We start from the raw sequence: 15,657 nt of genomic DNA on the forward strand, positions 1-15,657 counted from the left end.
AGACATTTGAAGGGCTTTATGTAGTGGAGTGATATTATCTGATTTATGCTTTAAACAGATGACTCTAGCTGTTCTGAGAAGAATGTATTTGTAGTAGATTAAAATATAAGCAGGGAGACCAGTAAACATTTCGGCAGTAGACTGAGTGAAAAATGATGGTGGTCTGACTAGGGTGGTTGGAATGGAGATGGAGAGAAACAGAATGATTTAGAACATGTTTTGGAGGTGGAGTCAACAGGACTTGCTACAGGATTTGACATAGAATCTCTGTCCATGTAGCCTGGGAATCTGAATTTAAACAAACACCTCTAGTAATTCTTATGCCATTCTTGAATTTGGGAACCATTGACCTAAATGGCTAAATGTTAGTTTGACCTAGACAAGATTCAGACAGGCATGAGTAACTTCAAATATCTGAAGTGCTATCACATGGAAGACAGCACAGGGTAGAACATTCAGTTTGACAAATTTTGGCTCAGTATAAGGAAGAACATTCTAAAGGAGTTAAGATGGCAGTAGTGGGTTTTCTATATTGGAGCTGTTCAACAAGAGGCTGAAAGACCACTGCTGAGAATATCATAAAGCAGATGAAAGCATCATATAATATCTGTGATATTTCAGTGATTTCACATTTTAAGAGCGTAAGAACCCTTTTCCCCCAAATGGAAATTTATAAAACACCTAATATATAAAACAAGTAAGAGTTGAGTGGTTCTGACTAAATCAGAAGTGGAGCATTACCCACTCGACTGTCTATTCCCTCAGCTAAGTATTTCAGGTACCTCTATAGAAAACTGTTGTTATGAAGAACATGGTTTGGAAAACCCTGGGCTAGATTTAGTTTTAAGGTGACTTCTAATTCTGAAATGCTACAATTCTGTGATGTGGCATCCAGTATGAAATATACTCTACAGATAACATCAATATCAAATTTTTTAAAAAGATAAAATTTCAGTTAAGTAACAGTTAAAATTAATGATCATATTAAAAGAAATTCCCCATTTATAACTATTTGAATTTACTTTATATTTATTTATTTATTTGAGACAGAGTCTCACTCTGTTGCCCAAGCTGGAGTGTAGTGGCATGATCTTGGCTCACTGCAACCTCCACCTCCTGGGTTCAAGTGATTCTCCTGTCTCAGCCTCCCGAGTAGCTGGGACTACAGATGCCCACCACTATGCCCGGCTAATTTTTGTATTTTTAGTACAGGCGGGGTTTCACCATGTTGGCCAGGCTGGTCTCGAACTCCTGACCTCAAATGATCTACCCACCTCGGCCTCCCAAAGTGCTGGGATTACAGGCGTGACCCACTGCGCCTGGCCTGAATTTTCTTTATTTAAAAATAACCTTAGGTCAAGCATTACTCCTTCTTTGAAAAGTACTGCAAGTTTATATAGAAACTTAATTTTTTAAAAATGTAACTTTATATTACGGAAACCTTCAAACATATTCAAAAGCAGACAATTGTCCAGTGAACTCAATATAGCTATCACCCAGCTTCAACAATTATCAGTACATGGCTAATCTTGTTTTATTTGACCACGATTTATTTCCTCTACTTCTGACTGTTTTGAAAAAAATTCTAGAGTCATATCCTTTCATCTGTAAATATTTTAGTATCTTTGAAAAACAAGGATTCTTTTTTTAAACACCTCACTGTATCAGTTAGGATCCAGTCAGAAGACGGAAACCATACCAGATATAATAGATGGAATTCAGTATAAATAACTGCTGGCTTTGTATTGAAGAAATGAAAAGGCAGAAAGAAAACACTAAGGTACCACGGGGGTAGCAAATGCAAGAAATAGCTACCAATCCTGGCACTGGGAGTACATAAAGAAGAGAATGAAATTACTGAAACCTAAAAGCTTAGAAGAGCCCTGAAGAATGAAAACTCAACCTTTGAGGAATGGCTCTGCTTGGCTGGTGCTGTTGTGTCTGACAAGGGTGTGCTGAGGCTGACACTGTGAATGTTGGAAACCTGCAGAGTGAAATTACTGTGTTGAAGAAGCATTACTAGGGTGATGCTGACCATAGCAGAAAATAAAAACAACAACAGGCCGGACGAGGTGGCTCACACCTGTAATCCAAGCACTTTGGGAAGCTGAGGTGGGAGGATTGCTTGAGCCCAGGAGTTTGAGACCAGCCTGGGCAACATAGTGAGATCCCATCTATTATTATTATTATTATTATTATTTTACTTTTTTTCCTAAAAAAAGAAAACAAGAAAAAAGCAAGAGCAGGACGCAAACAGAAAGATGTAATCCCTTGTCCCTCTTCCAGTCTTCCAGTCTCCCTCCAATGCTCCCTGTTGGTGGACTCTAAAAGAGCACCTGTGGCAAAGGGGAAATGTGATTTGCAGAGCCCCAGGCCCAGCGCTGCAAAGAAAGGACAAAAGGATAAACACGAAGCTGAGAGACAATAGTTTGATCACTGGTAAAACCATAATGCTGTTATCACACCTAAAAAATACTAACAGAAATTCTGTAATGTTCAATAATATTGACATTTTCCTGATGGCTGTAACATTTTTTATAGTTTATTTATTTGAGTCAGGATCCAAATAATGTCCATATATTGCTATTGGTAACACCTCTTTTTAATGGGAAGGGAAAAAAAATCCTTGTAGAGGGATGATAGAGAAGAACTCACTTTCACAGAAAAGAAATGTCAGGAAGGCATCTCTGACATAATAAAATCCCCACAGAAGAAAGAAACCAGCAAATTAATGAATCTGAGAAGAATTTATGTCTGAACTTCAACCATGGTGCATATGAGAAAGATACTTTTGGTCAAAGAGTGCAAGTATCCTTGCCCATACCTTATTCAAATACCTGAAAAAGTTAAACTAAAATCAAAGCTAGTGATAAAGTGGAAGAATATATAATGGAAATCTGACAAAAAATTAAATGTTCAGATCATTTATAAAGTCAACATCCTGTGTGTCTGCACTATGCCCCTTAAGAAATTTAAGATCTGCTGGCCGGGCATGGTGGCTCACACCCGTAATCCCAGCACTTTGGGAGGCTGAGGCAGGTAGATTGCTTGAGCTCAGAAGTTCGAGACCACCCTGGGCAACACAGTGAAACCCCGTTTCTACTAAAATACAAAAAGAAAAAAAAATTAGCTGGGTTTGGTGGCATGCGCCTATAGTCCCAGCTAGTTGGGAGGCTGAGGCAGAAGACTTGCTTGAACTTGGGAGGCAGAGGTTGCAGTGAGCCAAGATCATGCCACTGCACTCCCAGCCTGGGTGACAGAGTGAGACTCCATTTCAAAAAAAAAAGAAATTTAAGATCTGCTGTAAGGCTTTGATAGATAAATACTTTTGAAAGTTAAAGTCTTTATCATAAAATTGAATTGTCTTCTTAAAATATTTTTTTTGAGGCTGCGGTTGTCTTCGTATAGGGGGGGAGATTTTAAGTAAAGCAACTCCCCTCCCTTCTCTCTCCCTACTGTTGCATCAATAGTTTTGGTGGCCAAGAAAAATCTTATTCAGGATAACAGTAGATGTAAATGGCTCTAGCATGTTTCTACAAATAAAAAAACATAACGTGGAGAAGCCCATCACTGATTTTTTATTCTATTCAGTGCTATTGTAGTAGTATGTAATTTCTCCTTCTCTTTCTGAGTTGTAAGTAGGATACAGTACACAAGGAAGAGACCTCCAAGTTGACACTCAGGCTGAAAAACTTTACCTTTCATTAACCAACACATAGGTAAAGGCCTCTCCTATTAGAGAAAGAAATTAAAATAAGCATCTAGTAAGAGTTTTTCAAGCAAGGTTGATTTGAAGCTTGGAAGCTTCTAGAGCCATGGGGGGTTATCTCTAAAAATGAGAGATTCAGGATGTGGTAATGCTATTCAAACCTGAGAAAAGAGCACAGTAAAGGAGACTGCTGAGAATACACTTAGATGTGTGCATTCCTTAAATATAATTCTAAATTTTTGAAAATATAATTATTGACAATTAAATATGGATAGTTTTAAAGTATAGGTTTTGTTTTTTTTTACAAAAAGATAAATGATCAGAAGAGTCCCCATAATCATGTCTAAGGAGCAACCAAATGCAACCATTCATTTGGTAGAAACATATTTTAATCTTAGCCATAATACTGAAGAAATAAAGCCTTTGGAGTGATATTCTGGCAAACCCAAACTTAAAACTGAAGACCAAAGTCAAACAATATTAGATTAGGAACAAAGATTTCAAGTTGCTATTTTACAAGTTTTATAGCAACATCTACACTTTGGAACCTGAGTGAAAGCAAATTGAATGTGTCTACCAGTTCTCACCTGTACCTCCATATTTGTCAGCCATGTTAATATCAATGTCCGACTTTAAACTCAGCATAGTCCTAAGGACATCATCACTGCCTTTGCCAGCTGCCCACATAAAGGATGTTCTTCCTTCTAGGTCTGAATCATCTTTCACTGAAGGATGTTTTAAAAACACTTTAACTGTTTCCTGTAAGAAAACTTGATTTAAAAAATGGAGACAAAACAGTAGTATTTTCTATGGTAATAAAGTCATATAATAATATGTGACTTCCATTACGAAGCAAAGCATTTTCCCCTTGCTTTTGAATTAAATTAAATTATCTTTTTATTAATGACAGAACTACAATTTTCATCGAAGATAACAATCCTCTGTCCTTACAAATTAGTTGTAGTGTCCGTAACACTTCACAAACATAACCTGACTTTCCCATTCAACATCCTCAAAATGGAAAGTAATAATCTTCAATCAAGCTTGGAAACTTTATAGGTCATTGTTTGAGTGACAGTTGCAAAACTCAGAATTATTCAGTGTTTTATTTATTAATGAACAAAATTTAAATATTTTCTTTCTTTCTATTTCTCTCTTCTCTCTTCCCTTCTCTTCTCCTCCCTCCCTCCCTCCCTCCCTCCCTCTCCCTCTCTCTCTCTCTCTCTCTCTCTTTCTTTCTTTCTTTCTTTCTTTTCTTGAGGGAGTCTCACTCTGTTGCCCAGGTTGGAGTGCAGTGGTGCAATCTCGGCTCACTGCAACCTCCGCCTCTTGCATTCAGGCAATTCTCCTGCCTTAGCCTCCTGAGTAGCTGAGTGTCACTACACCTGGTTAATTTTTGTATTATTAGTAGAGATGGGGTTTTACCATGTTGGCCCAGCTGGTCTTGAACTCCTGACCTCAAGTGATCCGTCCATCTTGGCCTCCCAAAGTGCTGGAATTACAGGCATGAACCACTGTACCCGGCCATAAAACACATGTTTTCTTGGGCATTTTACGTGAGACCCATCTATTCAGGCATGCCTCCAGAGAAGGTTCTGCATTCTCTTACTGTGTTTTTTGTTTGTTTGCTTTTGCCTTAAATCCAGGAACAAACTGGAATTATGTGATTAGTTACTAAACATTTTTTAAATGGTTAATGCATTTATTGAATTCTGATTGATGGTTACTGAGAAATGCAGTGCTCAATTCATTAAAACAAACATTTATTCAGCAATTCCTTTATTACTGAATTGTCCTTCTTCTATGGAATCACACAAAAATTAGGACTGGCCCGTATGCGGTGGCTCACGCCTGTAATCCCTGCACTTTGGGAGGCCGAGGCGGGCGGATCACAAGGTCAGGAGATTGAGAGCATCCTGGCCAACATGGTGAAACCCTGTCTCTACTAAAATATAACAAAATTAGCCAGGCACGGTGGCACATGCCTGTAGTCCCAGCTACTTGGGAGGTTGAGGCAGGGGAATTGATTGACCTTGGGAGACGGAGGTTGCAGTGAGCAGAGATCACATCCTTGCACTCCAGCCTGGGCAACAGAGTGAGACTCCATCTCAAATAAAAACAAAAACAAAACCAAAAAAAAACAAAAACAACAACAACAAAAAAAATTAGGACCTTTGACAATTCTATTAGTGCCTCACAATTTTAATGGGGGTTAATATTCCAGCATTTTAAATTGCTTCTTTCCTCAGAACTCAGACTCATATAAACTTTTAGAAAGACCATAGAAACTTTTGATTGAATTGAGGTAAAAGAGTTTCAGACAAAAAATGCTGGAGGCTATGAGCTGATGAAAAATGTATAAAATGTTGACTCTCAGTATTTTACAGAAAGAAGAATTCAAGAGCTCATCTAATCCAGTTCCTTATTTTACAGATGAAGAAATTTAGGTTCCAAGGTCACATAAATATTGGTGGCAGATAAAGGAAGAATCCAGGGTTAAATAACAGCACTCCTTCCACAGCATCACACACTGCTTTCTACTTTTAAGACTATTTGTTGAGTTACTGAGGTATAATAACTTACTGTTCCTAAAGTCTAATGTATATTAAGCATATTAAATATATTTGAGTCAAGAAATGAATTTTAAAAGTTTGTGATTTTTTGCTTTGTTTCCTTTTACTAATTTGCAAACATTTCTTTGCTGAGTATGTTTTTACTTAATGATGAATGTTTACAGGGCTCTGTATGTGTAGGGGAATGTGTCCATATTTTTCAAGGAGCGAGTTGTAATTTCTCGTCAGTTATTAGATGACAATGAGATCAAGGGACTTGAAACTGAGCTTACATAATTTGTATAATTATTAAAAATCAACTCTGGAATTGGCAGATTATCCAACAAAATATTTCTTTGAATAAAATTATTATATCATATTATTGAATCATCATAAAGAATAATGTTCTACCATTCTTTCTTGTTTCCATTAGCACACCTATTTAATTATTGGTGTCTGTATATATATTAAATTTGGAGTCTAAGTTTTGGGTTAAAGCCCATGAGCAAGTCATTTAATCTCATGGAACCTTGCTTTGTTTTGTTTTGTTTTCTATAAACAGGGGATAACACATCTAATAGCCTTGTGTTGATTTATGGGTTGAGCTGTGATTTCCATAGATTGACTAGGCTGGGTCAAGTTAATTTCCTATCTATTTGTAATAAAAAAAACCTTCTCCAAAAATACTGCTTTGTTAGGTGATAACAGATAATGATTTGTCAAACCTCTAGGTGGTAAATTGAATAAGTTGTTAGGAATACCAAGAAGCAAGGATTAGAGGAATAGTTGTTCTGGATATCAGAGTCAGGAAGGGTGTGAAGATAAGATATTTTAGAGATCTGAGTGTTTAACAGAGCATTTGGAGAGGTCACGAAGATGAAATTATACTATGCTTGATGATAGTATTATTTATTTATTTATTTATTTTTGAGATGAAGTCTTGCTCTGTCACCCAGGCTGGAGTGCAGTGGCACTATCTTGGCTCACTGCAACCTCCGCCTCCCAGGTTCAAGCGATTCTCCTCCCTCAGCCTCCCAAGTGGCTGGGACTACAGGCACCAGCCACCTTGGCCGGCTAATTTTTGTATGTTTAGTAGAAACAGTGTTTCCACCATGTTGGCCAGGTTGTTCTCCAACTCCAGACCTTAGGTGATCTGCCCATCTCGGCCTCCCAAAGTGCTGGGATTACAGGCGTGAGCTACCATGCCTGACCTGATAGTATTATTATAATTTAATGAAACTAAGGGTTTCACTATGCATATCCATGTAGAAGGCAGCAAAATCTGTTTTAACGTGTGCATTCTTGGATGAATCTGGTTCTTGATGGCCATTCATACTCAGGAAGCTGAAGTAGCCTAGACACTATCATGTTGCGGGGTGGACTGGGGACATAATGGATGAGAAAGGGGAGGGGAAGAACTATGAATAATATTCAGTATTTTTGGAAATAATTCATTTTTGCATTCTCAGATGTATAATATATATAATTATCAACACTAGTAGTAATGAGAGTACATTCTATTTCTTGAGTACGTGCTCTATGCCAAGGTATACAGCAGGCACTTGTCATAAATTTTCTCTAATCTTTACAACAATCCTGAAAGAAAAGGTATAATTATCCTCATCTTACGTATGAAGAAACTAAGATTAAGAAACTTGTGTAAGGTAATAATGCAGTTTAGCAAACTGCACAGACAGGATTCTAGCTGAGATTGTTCTAGTTCCAAAGCCTTGCCACACTGCTTTAAGGACAATTACACATGGTTGAACACTAAGATGTTCTTAGTGCTATAAAAGTAATACAAAGATGAAGTACTCTTACTGTAAAGTAAAATGTTACGCTTAACATTAAAATAAAAACTGTATAAAACTTCAGATGTGACTAACAAAAACAAAAAACAAAAAAAACCTTAGACTATCACTTGCATCAGAGTGAACAGCATGAACCATTGTTAGAAGGTAATTGATACATAAAAACAGACAAATGAGTCTAAGTAAATCTGGGAAAAGCTGAATAAGATCAGTGGATTGTATCAGTGTCAATTTCCTGTTTATGATATTGTATTGGATGTTACCGTTAGAGTGAATTAGGTGTAGGAGTGCAAAAAGCTTATTGGAAAAATAAAGAAAAAAAAAAAGAGTGAACTAGGTGAAGGGTACATGAAATCTTGTTGTATTATTTCCTACAACTACATATGAATCTATGATTATATAAAAATAAAAATTTTCACTAAGAAAAAAAGAGCATTGTCTTGTTTTACTCACAGCAAAGTTACTCTGAGCAGCATAGTGCAAAGGTGTGGCTCCTTGGCTGTCAGATGGGATAGTTCCAGACTTATTTCTTTCTAAAAGGAGATGGACAATCTGTGCATGGCCTGAGAAAAGACACAAAAAGGTAATTATCACTTATAAAGGACGTTAATTAATTTATAATCTACTTAAATGAAAAAGGTAAGAAAATTCACTGACACACAATACAGCATTCACAGTGGTTTCTGAACAGCAGCCCCCAATGCAGCCTTTTCTAATTTCTCACTAACATATTAATATGAGGTAGAACAGAATGAAAACTTACTAAAAACTTAATGCTTCAATCAGGTAGGAATGAATTAAGTATACTTGTCAGACTGAGAAAAAACTATATTAGGCATCACCTCATCGCATTCCCTTCACTTTATAAAGCTGCCTAAAGCAAAGGAGGGGAAGTTGCTTTAGAACCAAGCCCTCTTAGCCTTCACTGCTCCTACTCTCAAGGTTCCATTGCCCAACCAAACAGAACTGCATAGCTGTTGTCTTCTATTCAGGTGGACAAACTATAATACAACCTCTTCTATCTCTGAGGCCTCCCATCCCTATATTCTCCTTCCCACAATCTTTTATTATATTTATATTTTATAACATCTAGGCAGTGATTTCAAATCTCAGAAAACAAGTGGGCAGGCATGATGAGGCAGCAATGAAGACAATATAGTGCATTCTAGTGGATGTGATCTCCACAAGTGAAGAGCTGTAGAAAATACTAAAAAATGAACAAACCTGGTAGTAGTATATATAGGAAACCTGAAATTTTATATACTCTATTGCTTTCAGATATTGGAGAATGAAGAAGATGCCCCATTAGCAGAGCAAGGATATACTGCTTAAAAGCCAGGCAGAAAAAAGTAATTTGAGTGGAAGTTGTGCTCATCTATCTGCTCTCCAGAAGTGGTCTAAGATGGAGTTCTCCATAATATAAATGTGGGATCAAAGACAATCTGTGCCACATAGTTACTCTAAACACATTTCATTTTGTTTGAGAAATAAAGGGAAAAATTCAGTAAAGACTACATAAAAACATACTACAGGAAAGTGAAAAAGAAGCACTGTCAGAAAGATAAACAGCATACCTCTGAAAATGATCTAGAGAAGGATCCAGAGGAAAATTTCAGGAAACTGGTATCCTCGACTTAGTGCAAAAAGAGATGGCTTCTACGAAACAGAAACAGGGTATTCTAAGAAGAAAACAGAGTGAAATGAAAAAGTAATGGAAGGAAGTTAAAAGGAAATGAAATGAGATAAAAAGAAATATAGGTAAGAAAAGGAAATAAAAATATAACCCAAAATACAATCTATATAGGAGGCAGAAAGAAAGCAAAACTTACAGAACAAAAAGTCAATTTAGTTATGTGGAGACAAATTTGCCAAGTAAGCCCAGAATCCAGAGGAAAAAGAAAAAGGGATGTAAGATGAAATCTGACTAATAATTATAAATCTGGCAATAAAAGTGGGTGCACACATAAACACCATTTTTTAAAAAAAGATAATGTGTAATTTAAAAATTAAGATCAAGATTATAATAATTAGGGGGAAAATCTCAGATTTTATTAACAAGTACTAAAAGAGTGATGAGTATCTGTGCTAAATTTTTTGTCTTAAATAGGTGGGAGTCAATAGACGCATTTTTGCTCTTGACTCTGATTCAGGCTTTAAAAAGTTTTTGATAAATTTAAAAGTAACCACTAATAGAACCTAAATCCTTCTAAAACATTAGGCAATTCAAAACCAAATAACAACAACAAATCTAATCCATATACCAAAGAGTAGAAAGTAAACAGGAAACAAAACAAAACAAACAAACAAACAAAAAATGTTAAACTGAAAACACTAATAATACCAGGATAGCAGGAAAAAAAAGTCCTGATTATTTATCTTATAACAATGACTACTAATGGGTAAAACTCCTTCACTGAAAGAGAAAGACTCTCAGATTGACTCCACACACAAAAAAATCCAATATACACATAAAACATACACATATATACACTCTCTCATCTATAAAAGTGATCTTCAAAAAGGTTAAGTAAAAGGCATTTCAGGAAAATATAAAGAAAAAGCCTCAAATATCATAGTATTAGCACAAACATAAAATTAAAGCCCTCCTCCCCAAAAATATAGGCGCTGAATATGAAAAGAGGTTTATGTTACATTTACATGTTGTCAATAAACATGAATTACTTTTATAACAAAAATTTAAAGTTAAGACATGTTGAAATTAAAACTAATATTTAACAGAAAATAAATTTATATTACTATAATTTAGTTTATAAAACAATGCAACATATCAGTTAGAAATCAAAATAATTAACTAGGAGTTGGGAGCGAACAGTGGAAGGGAAGGCATAGAAATATTCCTATACTCATGCAGTTTCATCTACTGTTGATCCTTTGAGTCACATACCTAATAAAGCTGCCCAGTGCAGTGGGGTTCGAAATAAGTTATCATAAGACGTTATATTGCAGCTTTCATATGAGGTCAAGACATCAACCACGGTCACATTCCCATCAGCAACTGCAAAGTGAAGAGGAGTTCGACCCTCGTAGTCTTGCCAGTTCAGTAAAGACTCTGTTGGAGCAGCATCCTGATTTGAAGGAACCAGAGACTTCAGACATACATGGAATCCTCAATAAATTACATTTGGTGTAAGTATTTTTTTCTTTCTTTATTTTTTAGGGACAGGGTCTCATTCTGTCACCCAGGTTGGAGTACAGTGGCATGATCACAGCTCACTGCACCCTCAAACTCCTGGGCTCAAGCAATCTTCCTGTCTCAGCTTCCCAAGTAGCTGGGACTACAGGCACACCCCACCACACCTGGCTAATTTTTGTGATTTTTGTAGAGATGGGGTTTTGCCATGTTGCTCAGGCTGGTCTTTAATTCCTGGGCTCAAGCAATTCTCCTACCTCAGCCTCCCAAAATGCTGGGATTATGGTGTGAGTCACTGTGCCCAGCCTGGCACAAGAATTAACTGAGGAATTTTCGAAATAAGATCTCTACATTCTCTCTCAGCACAAGTGATAAATCATGGAAAAAGTACAAAGTCTAAATCTTTAAAAAATTATTTTCATATTTAATTATAAAAAGTACAGAAAAGAATATAACCATTACATACTGATTATCTAGATTAAAAAGGTGTCAACATTTTGCCTGATATGCTTTTGTTTCTGTTATGGTTCAACTAGAGATGTATGTTTTATACTTTTGTATATATGTATGTATCCATAAACAATACATAAATTTTGTATGCGTGTTTTCAATATTCACATTATGGCAATGGACCTGTATCCTTTGGAAATTCTTTCTTTCAACACTATACTTTGGATATCTATGTTGGTACTAGTTTAGTTATTGAGGTGCTTGAATAAACCACGATTTAGTTATCTATTTTCCTATTGAGGGACATTTAGGCTATTCCCATTTTTTTTCACTACTACAGATAATACTGCAATTAATGTTTCCTTTACATGTCACTTGTAGCACATGTGTGAGATTTTTCCACAGGCTAGATACCTAGAAGGGGAACTGCTGGGGTGAAGGATAACTTCAAATACCTTCAAATTGTCACATCACTCTCCAAATGGTCTTACCAATTAACACTGCCATGACAATATGTAAAAGCTTTTATTTCCCTACATGCTGGCACAAATTAATCATTTGGTATTATCAAGCCTACTGCATTTTTCCCTTATGGTTATGAAAGACATTTCACTGCTATTTTAACTTGCAGTTCATTTATGAATGGGGTTGAGATTTTTCAATCATGTGTTTATTAGTGATTCAGTTTGATATGTCTGTAAATGGACAGTTCAAAACGTTAATTAATTTTTCGACTGGATCTCTGTAGCAGGCATTATGAAAATTACCAGGCAGATTTGAAAAGGAACCAAATAGAACTTTTAGAAGTGAAAAATTTAATCACTAAGATTAAAGGTTCAATAGATAGGGTAAACAACAGGTTGGACTTATTTGAAGACTTAGAAAACTGGAAGAGAGATCTGATGTTATTACCCAGAATGCAGCAGAAAGAGACAAGGAGATGAGAATATAAAAGAGAAGTTAAAAGACATGGAGGATTAGATAAAATGCCTTAAAATATATATAATTGGAGACCCTAAAGGCAAGAGTAAAGAGAATGAAGAAGAGGTGATATTTAAGGATAACAGCTATACATGTTTGACAGAACTGAGATACAATAATTAGAATGTACACCAAACAGGATTTTTTAAAAAGGTCACACCTAGACACACTGTAGTAAAACTGTAGAATGCCAAACAAAGAGTAAAATGTAAAAGCAGCCTGAGAGAAAAGATACATCATGCATAAAGAAATGACATACCAATAACAGACTCCTTAAGAGCAATAATAAAAGGCAGAAAGTAGCAAAATACTATGCTGAAAGAGCTGAGAAAAATAGATTCCCAGGCCTATGTATACAGGATAATCATTTTTTTTTCAAGAGGCATACATTCTTAACAATTAAAAAGAGAGAGTTGGCTGGGGGTTGTGGCTCACGCCTGTAATCCCAGCACTTTGGGAGGCTGAGGCAGGTGGATCACTTGAGGCCAAGAGTTCGAAACCATTCTGGCCAACATGGTGAAACTCTGTCTCTACTAAAAATATAAAAATTATCTGTGCAGTGTGGCGTGCGCCTGTAGTCCCAGCTACTCAGGAGGATGAGGCAGGAGAATCACTTGAATCCAGGATGTGGAGGTTGCAGTGAGCTGAGATCACACCACTGCACTCCAGCCTGCGACAGCACAAGGCTCTGTCCCAAAAAAACAAAAAACTAAAAACAAACAAACAAACAAAACCAGAGACAGTTGACCACCGAAAGATGTATACTAAAGAGAGTCAAGAGGATAATTCAGCAAGATGGCTGAATAGGAACAGCTCTGGTCTGCAGCTCCCAGTGAGGCCAACGCAGAAGGCGGGTGATTTCTGCATTTCTAACTGTGGTGCCCAGTTCATCTCATTGGGACTGGTTAGACAGTGGGTGCAGCCCACAGATGGTGAGCAGAAGCAGGGTAGGGCGTTGCCTCACCTGGGAAGTGCAAAGTATCAGGGAACTCCCTCCCCTAGTCAAGGGAAGCCGTGAAGGACAGTGCCATAAAGGACTGTGCTATCCAGCCCAGATACTACACTTTTTTCATGGTGTTTGGAACCAGCAGACTAGGAGATTCCCTAGGGTGCCTACAGCACCAGGGCCCTGGGTTTCAAGCACCAAACTGGGTGGCCGTTTGGGCAGACACTGAGCTAGCTTCAGGAGTTCTTTTTCATACCCCAGTGGCACCTGGAACCCCAGGGAGATAAAACTGTTCACTCCTCTGGAAAGGGGGCTGAAGCCAGGGAGCCAAGTGGTTTTGCTCAGCAGGTCCCACCTCCCCGGAGCCCAGAAAGCTAAGATCCACTAGCTTGAAATTCTCACTGTCAGCACAGCAGTGTGAAGTCAACCTGGGATGCCTGAGCTTGGTGGGGGGAGGGGCGTCACCATTACTGAGGCTTGAGTAGGCTGTTTTCCCCTCACAGGGTAAACAAAGCCTCCAGGAATTTTGAACTGGGCAAAGCCCACCACAGCACGGCAAACCACTATAGCCAGACTGGCTCTCTAGATTCTTCCTCTCTGGGCAGGGCATCTCTGAAAGAAAGGCAGCAGTTCCAGTTAGGGGCTTAGAGATAAAACTCCCATCTCCCTGGGACAGAGCACCAGGGAAGGGGTGGCTGTGGGCACAGCTTCAGCAGACTTAAATGTTCCTGCCTGCCTGCTCTGAAGAAAGCAGCAGATCTCCCAACAGAGTGCTCGAGCTCTGCTAAGGGAAAGACTGCCTCCTCAAGTGGGTCCCTGACCCCTGTGCCTCCTCTCTGGGAGACACCTCCCAGCAGGGGTCAGCAGACACCTCAGAGAGGAAAGCCCTGGCTGGAATCGAGCAGGTGCCCCTCTGGGACGAAGCTTCCAGAGGAAAGAACAGGCAGCAATCTTTACTGTTCTGCAGCCTCTGCTGGTGATACCCATGCGAACAGGGTCTGGAGTGGACTTCCAGTGAACTCCAGCAGACCTCTAGAAGAGAGGAAAACTAACAAACAGAAAGCAATAACATTAACATCAACAAAAAGCATACCCACACAAAAATCCCATCCAAAGGTCATCAGCATCAAAGATCAAAGGTAGATAAATCCATGAAGATGAGGGAAAACCTGTGCAAAAATGCTGAAAATTCCAAAAACCAGAATGCCTCTTCTCCTCCAAAAGATCACAAGTCCTTGCCAGCAAGGGAACAAAAATGGACAGAGAATGAGTTTGAGGAATTGACAGAAGCAGGCTTCAGAAGATGGGTAATAACAAACTCCTCCAAGCTAAAGGAGCATGTTCTAACCCAATGCAAGCAAGCTAAGAACCTTGATAAAAGATTATAGGAACTGCTAACTAGAATATCTGTTTTGTATAAGAACATAAATGACCTGATGGAACTGAAAAACACAGCACGAGTACTTCGTGAAGCATACACAAGTATCAATAGCCGAATCGATCAAGTGGAGGAAAGGATATCAGAAATTGAAGATCAACTTAATGAAATAAAGCATGAAGACAAGGTTAGAGAAAAAAGAATGAAAAGGAATGAACAAAGCCTCCAAGAAATATGGGACTATGTGAAAAGACCAAACCTACGTTGGTGTACCTGAAAGTGACGAGGAGAATGGAACCAAGTTGGAAAACACAATTGAGGATATTATACAGGAGAACTTCCCCAATCTAGCAAGACAGGCCAACATCCAAATTCAGGAAACACAGAGAACACCACTAAGATACTCCTCAAGAAGAGCAACCCCAAGATACATAATCATCAGATTCACCAAGGTTCAAATGAAGAAAAAAATGTTAAGCGCAGCCAGAAAGAAAGATCAGGTTACCTTGAAAGGGAAACCCATCAGACTAACAGCGGATCTCTCTGCAGAAACCCTACAAGCCAGAAGAGAGTGGGGGGTCAATATTCAACATTCTCAAAGAAAAGAATTTTCAACTCAGAATTTCATATCCAGCCAAACTAAGTTTCATAAGTGCAGGAGAAATAAAATCCTATACAG

At 37.9% G+C, this 15,657-nt stretch overlaps 1 protein-coding gene across 3 annotated transcripts in view; it reads right to left on the minus strand.

Annotated features, from left to right (window-relative positions):
• The window catches only part of INVS (inversin), a 190,414-nt gene that overhangs the window by 54,377 nt on the left and 120,380 nt on the right, over positions 1 to 15,657 (minus strand). For all 3 annotated transcript variants that reach the window (XM_025358986.1, XM_025358988.1, XM_025358987.1), the window contains 3 exons: positions 10,978 to 11,158; positions 8,526 to 8,635; positions 4,297 to 4,468 (listed from right to left, as the gene is read on the minus strand). In XM_025358986.1, coding sequence (XP_025214771.1) covers positions 4,297 to 4,468; positions 8,526 to 8,635; positions 10,978 to 11,158 — 463 coding nt within the window. The remainder of the gene's footprint in view (positions 1 to 4,296; positions 4,469 to 8,525; positions 8,636 to 10,977; positions 11,159 to 15,657) is intronic.

This window comes from Theropithecus gelada, chromosome 15, assembly GCF_003255815.1.
Source record: "Theropithecus gelada isolate Dixy chromosome 15, Tgel_1.0, whole genome shotgun sequence".
In the NCBI taxonomy this organism is placed as follows: domain Eukaryota; kingdom Metazoa; phylum Chordata; class Mammalia; order Primates; family Cercopithecidae; genus Theropithecus; species Theropithecus gelada.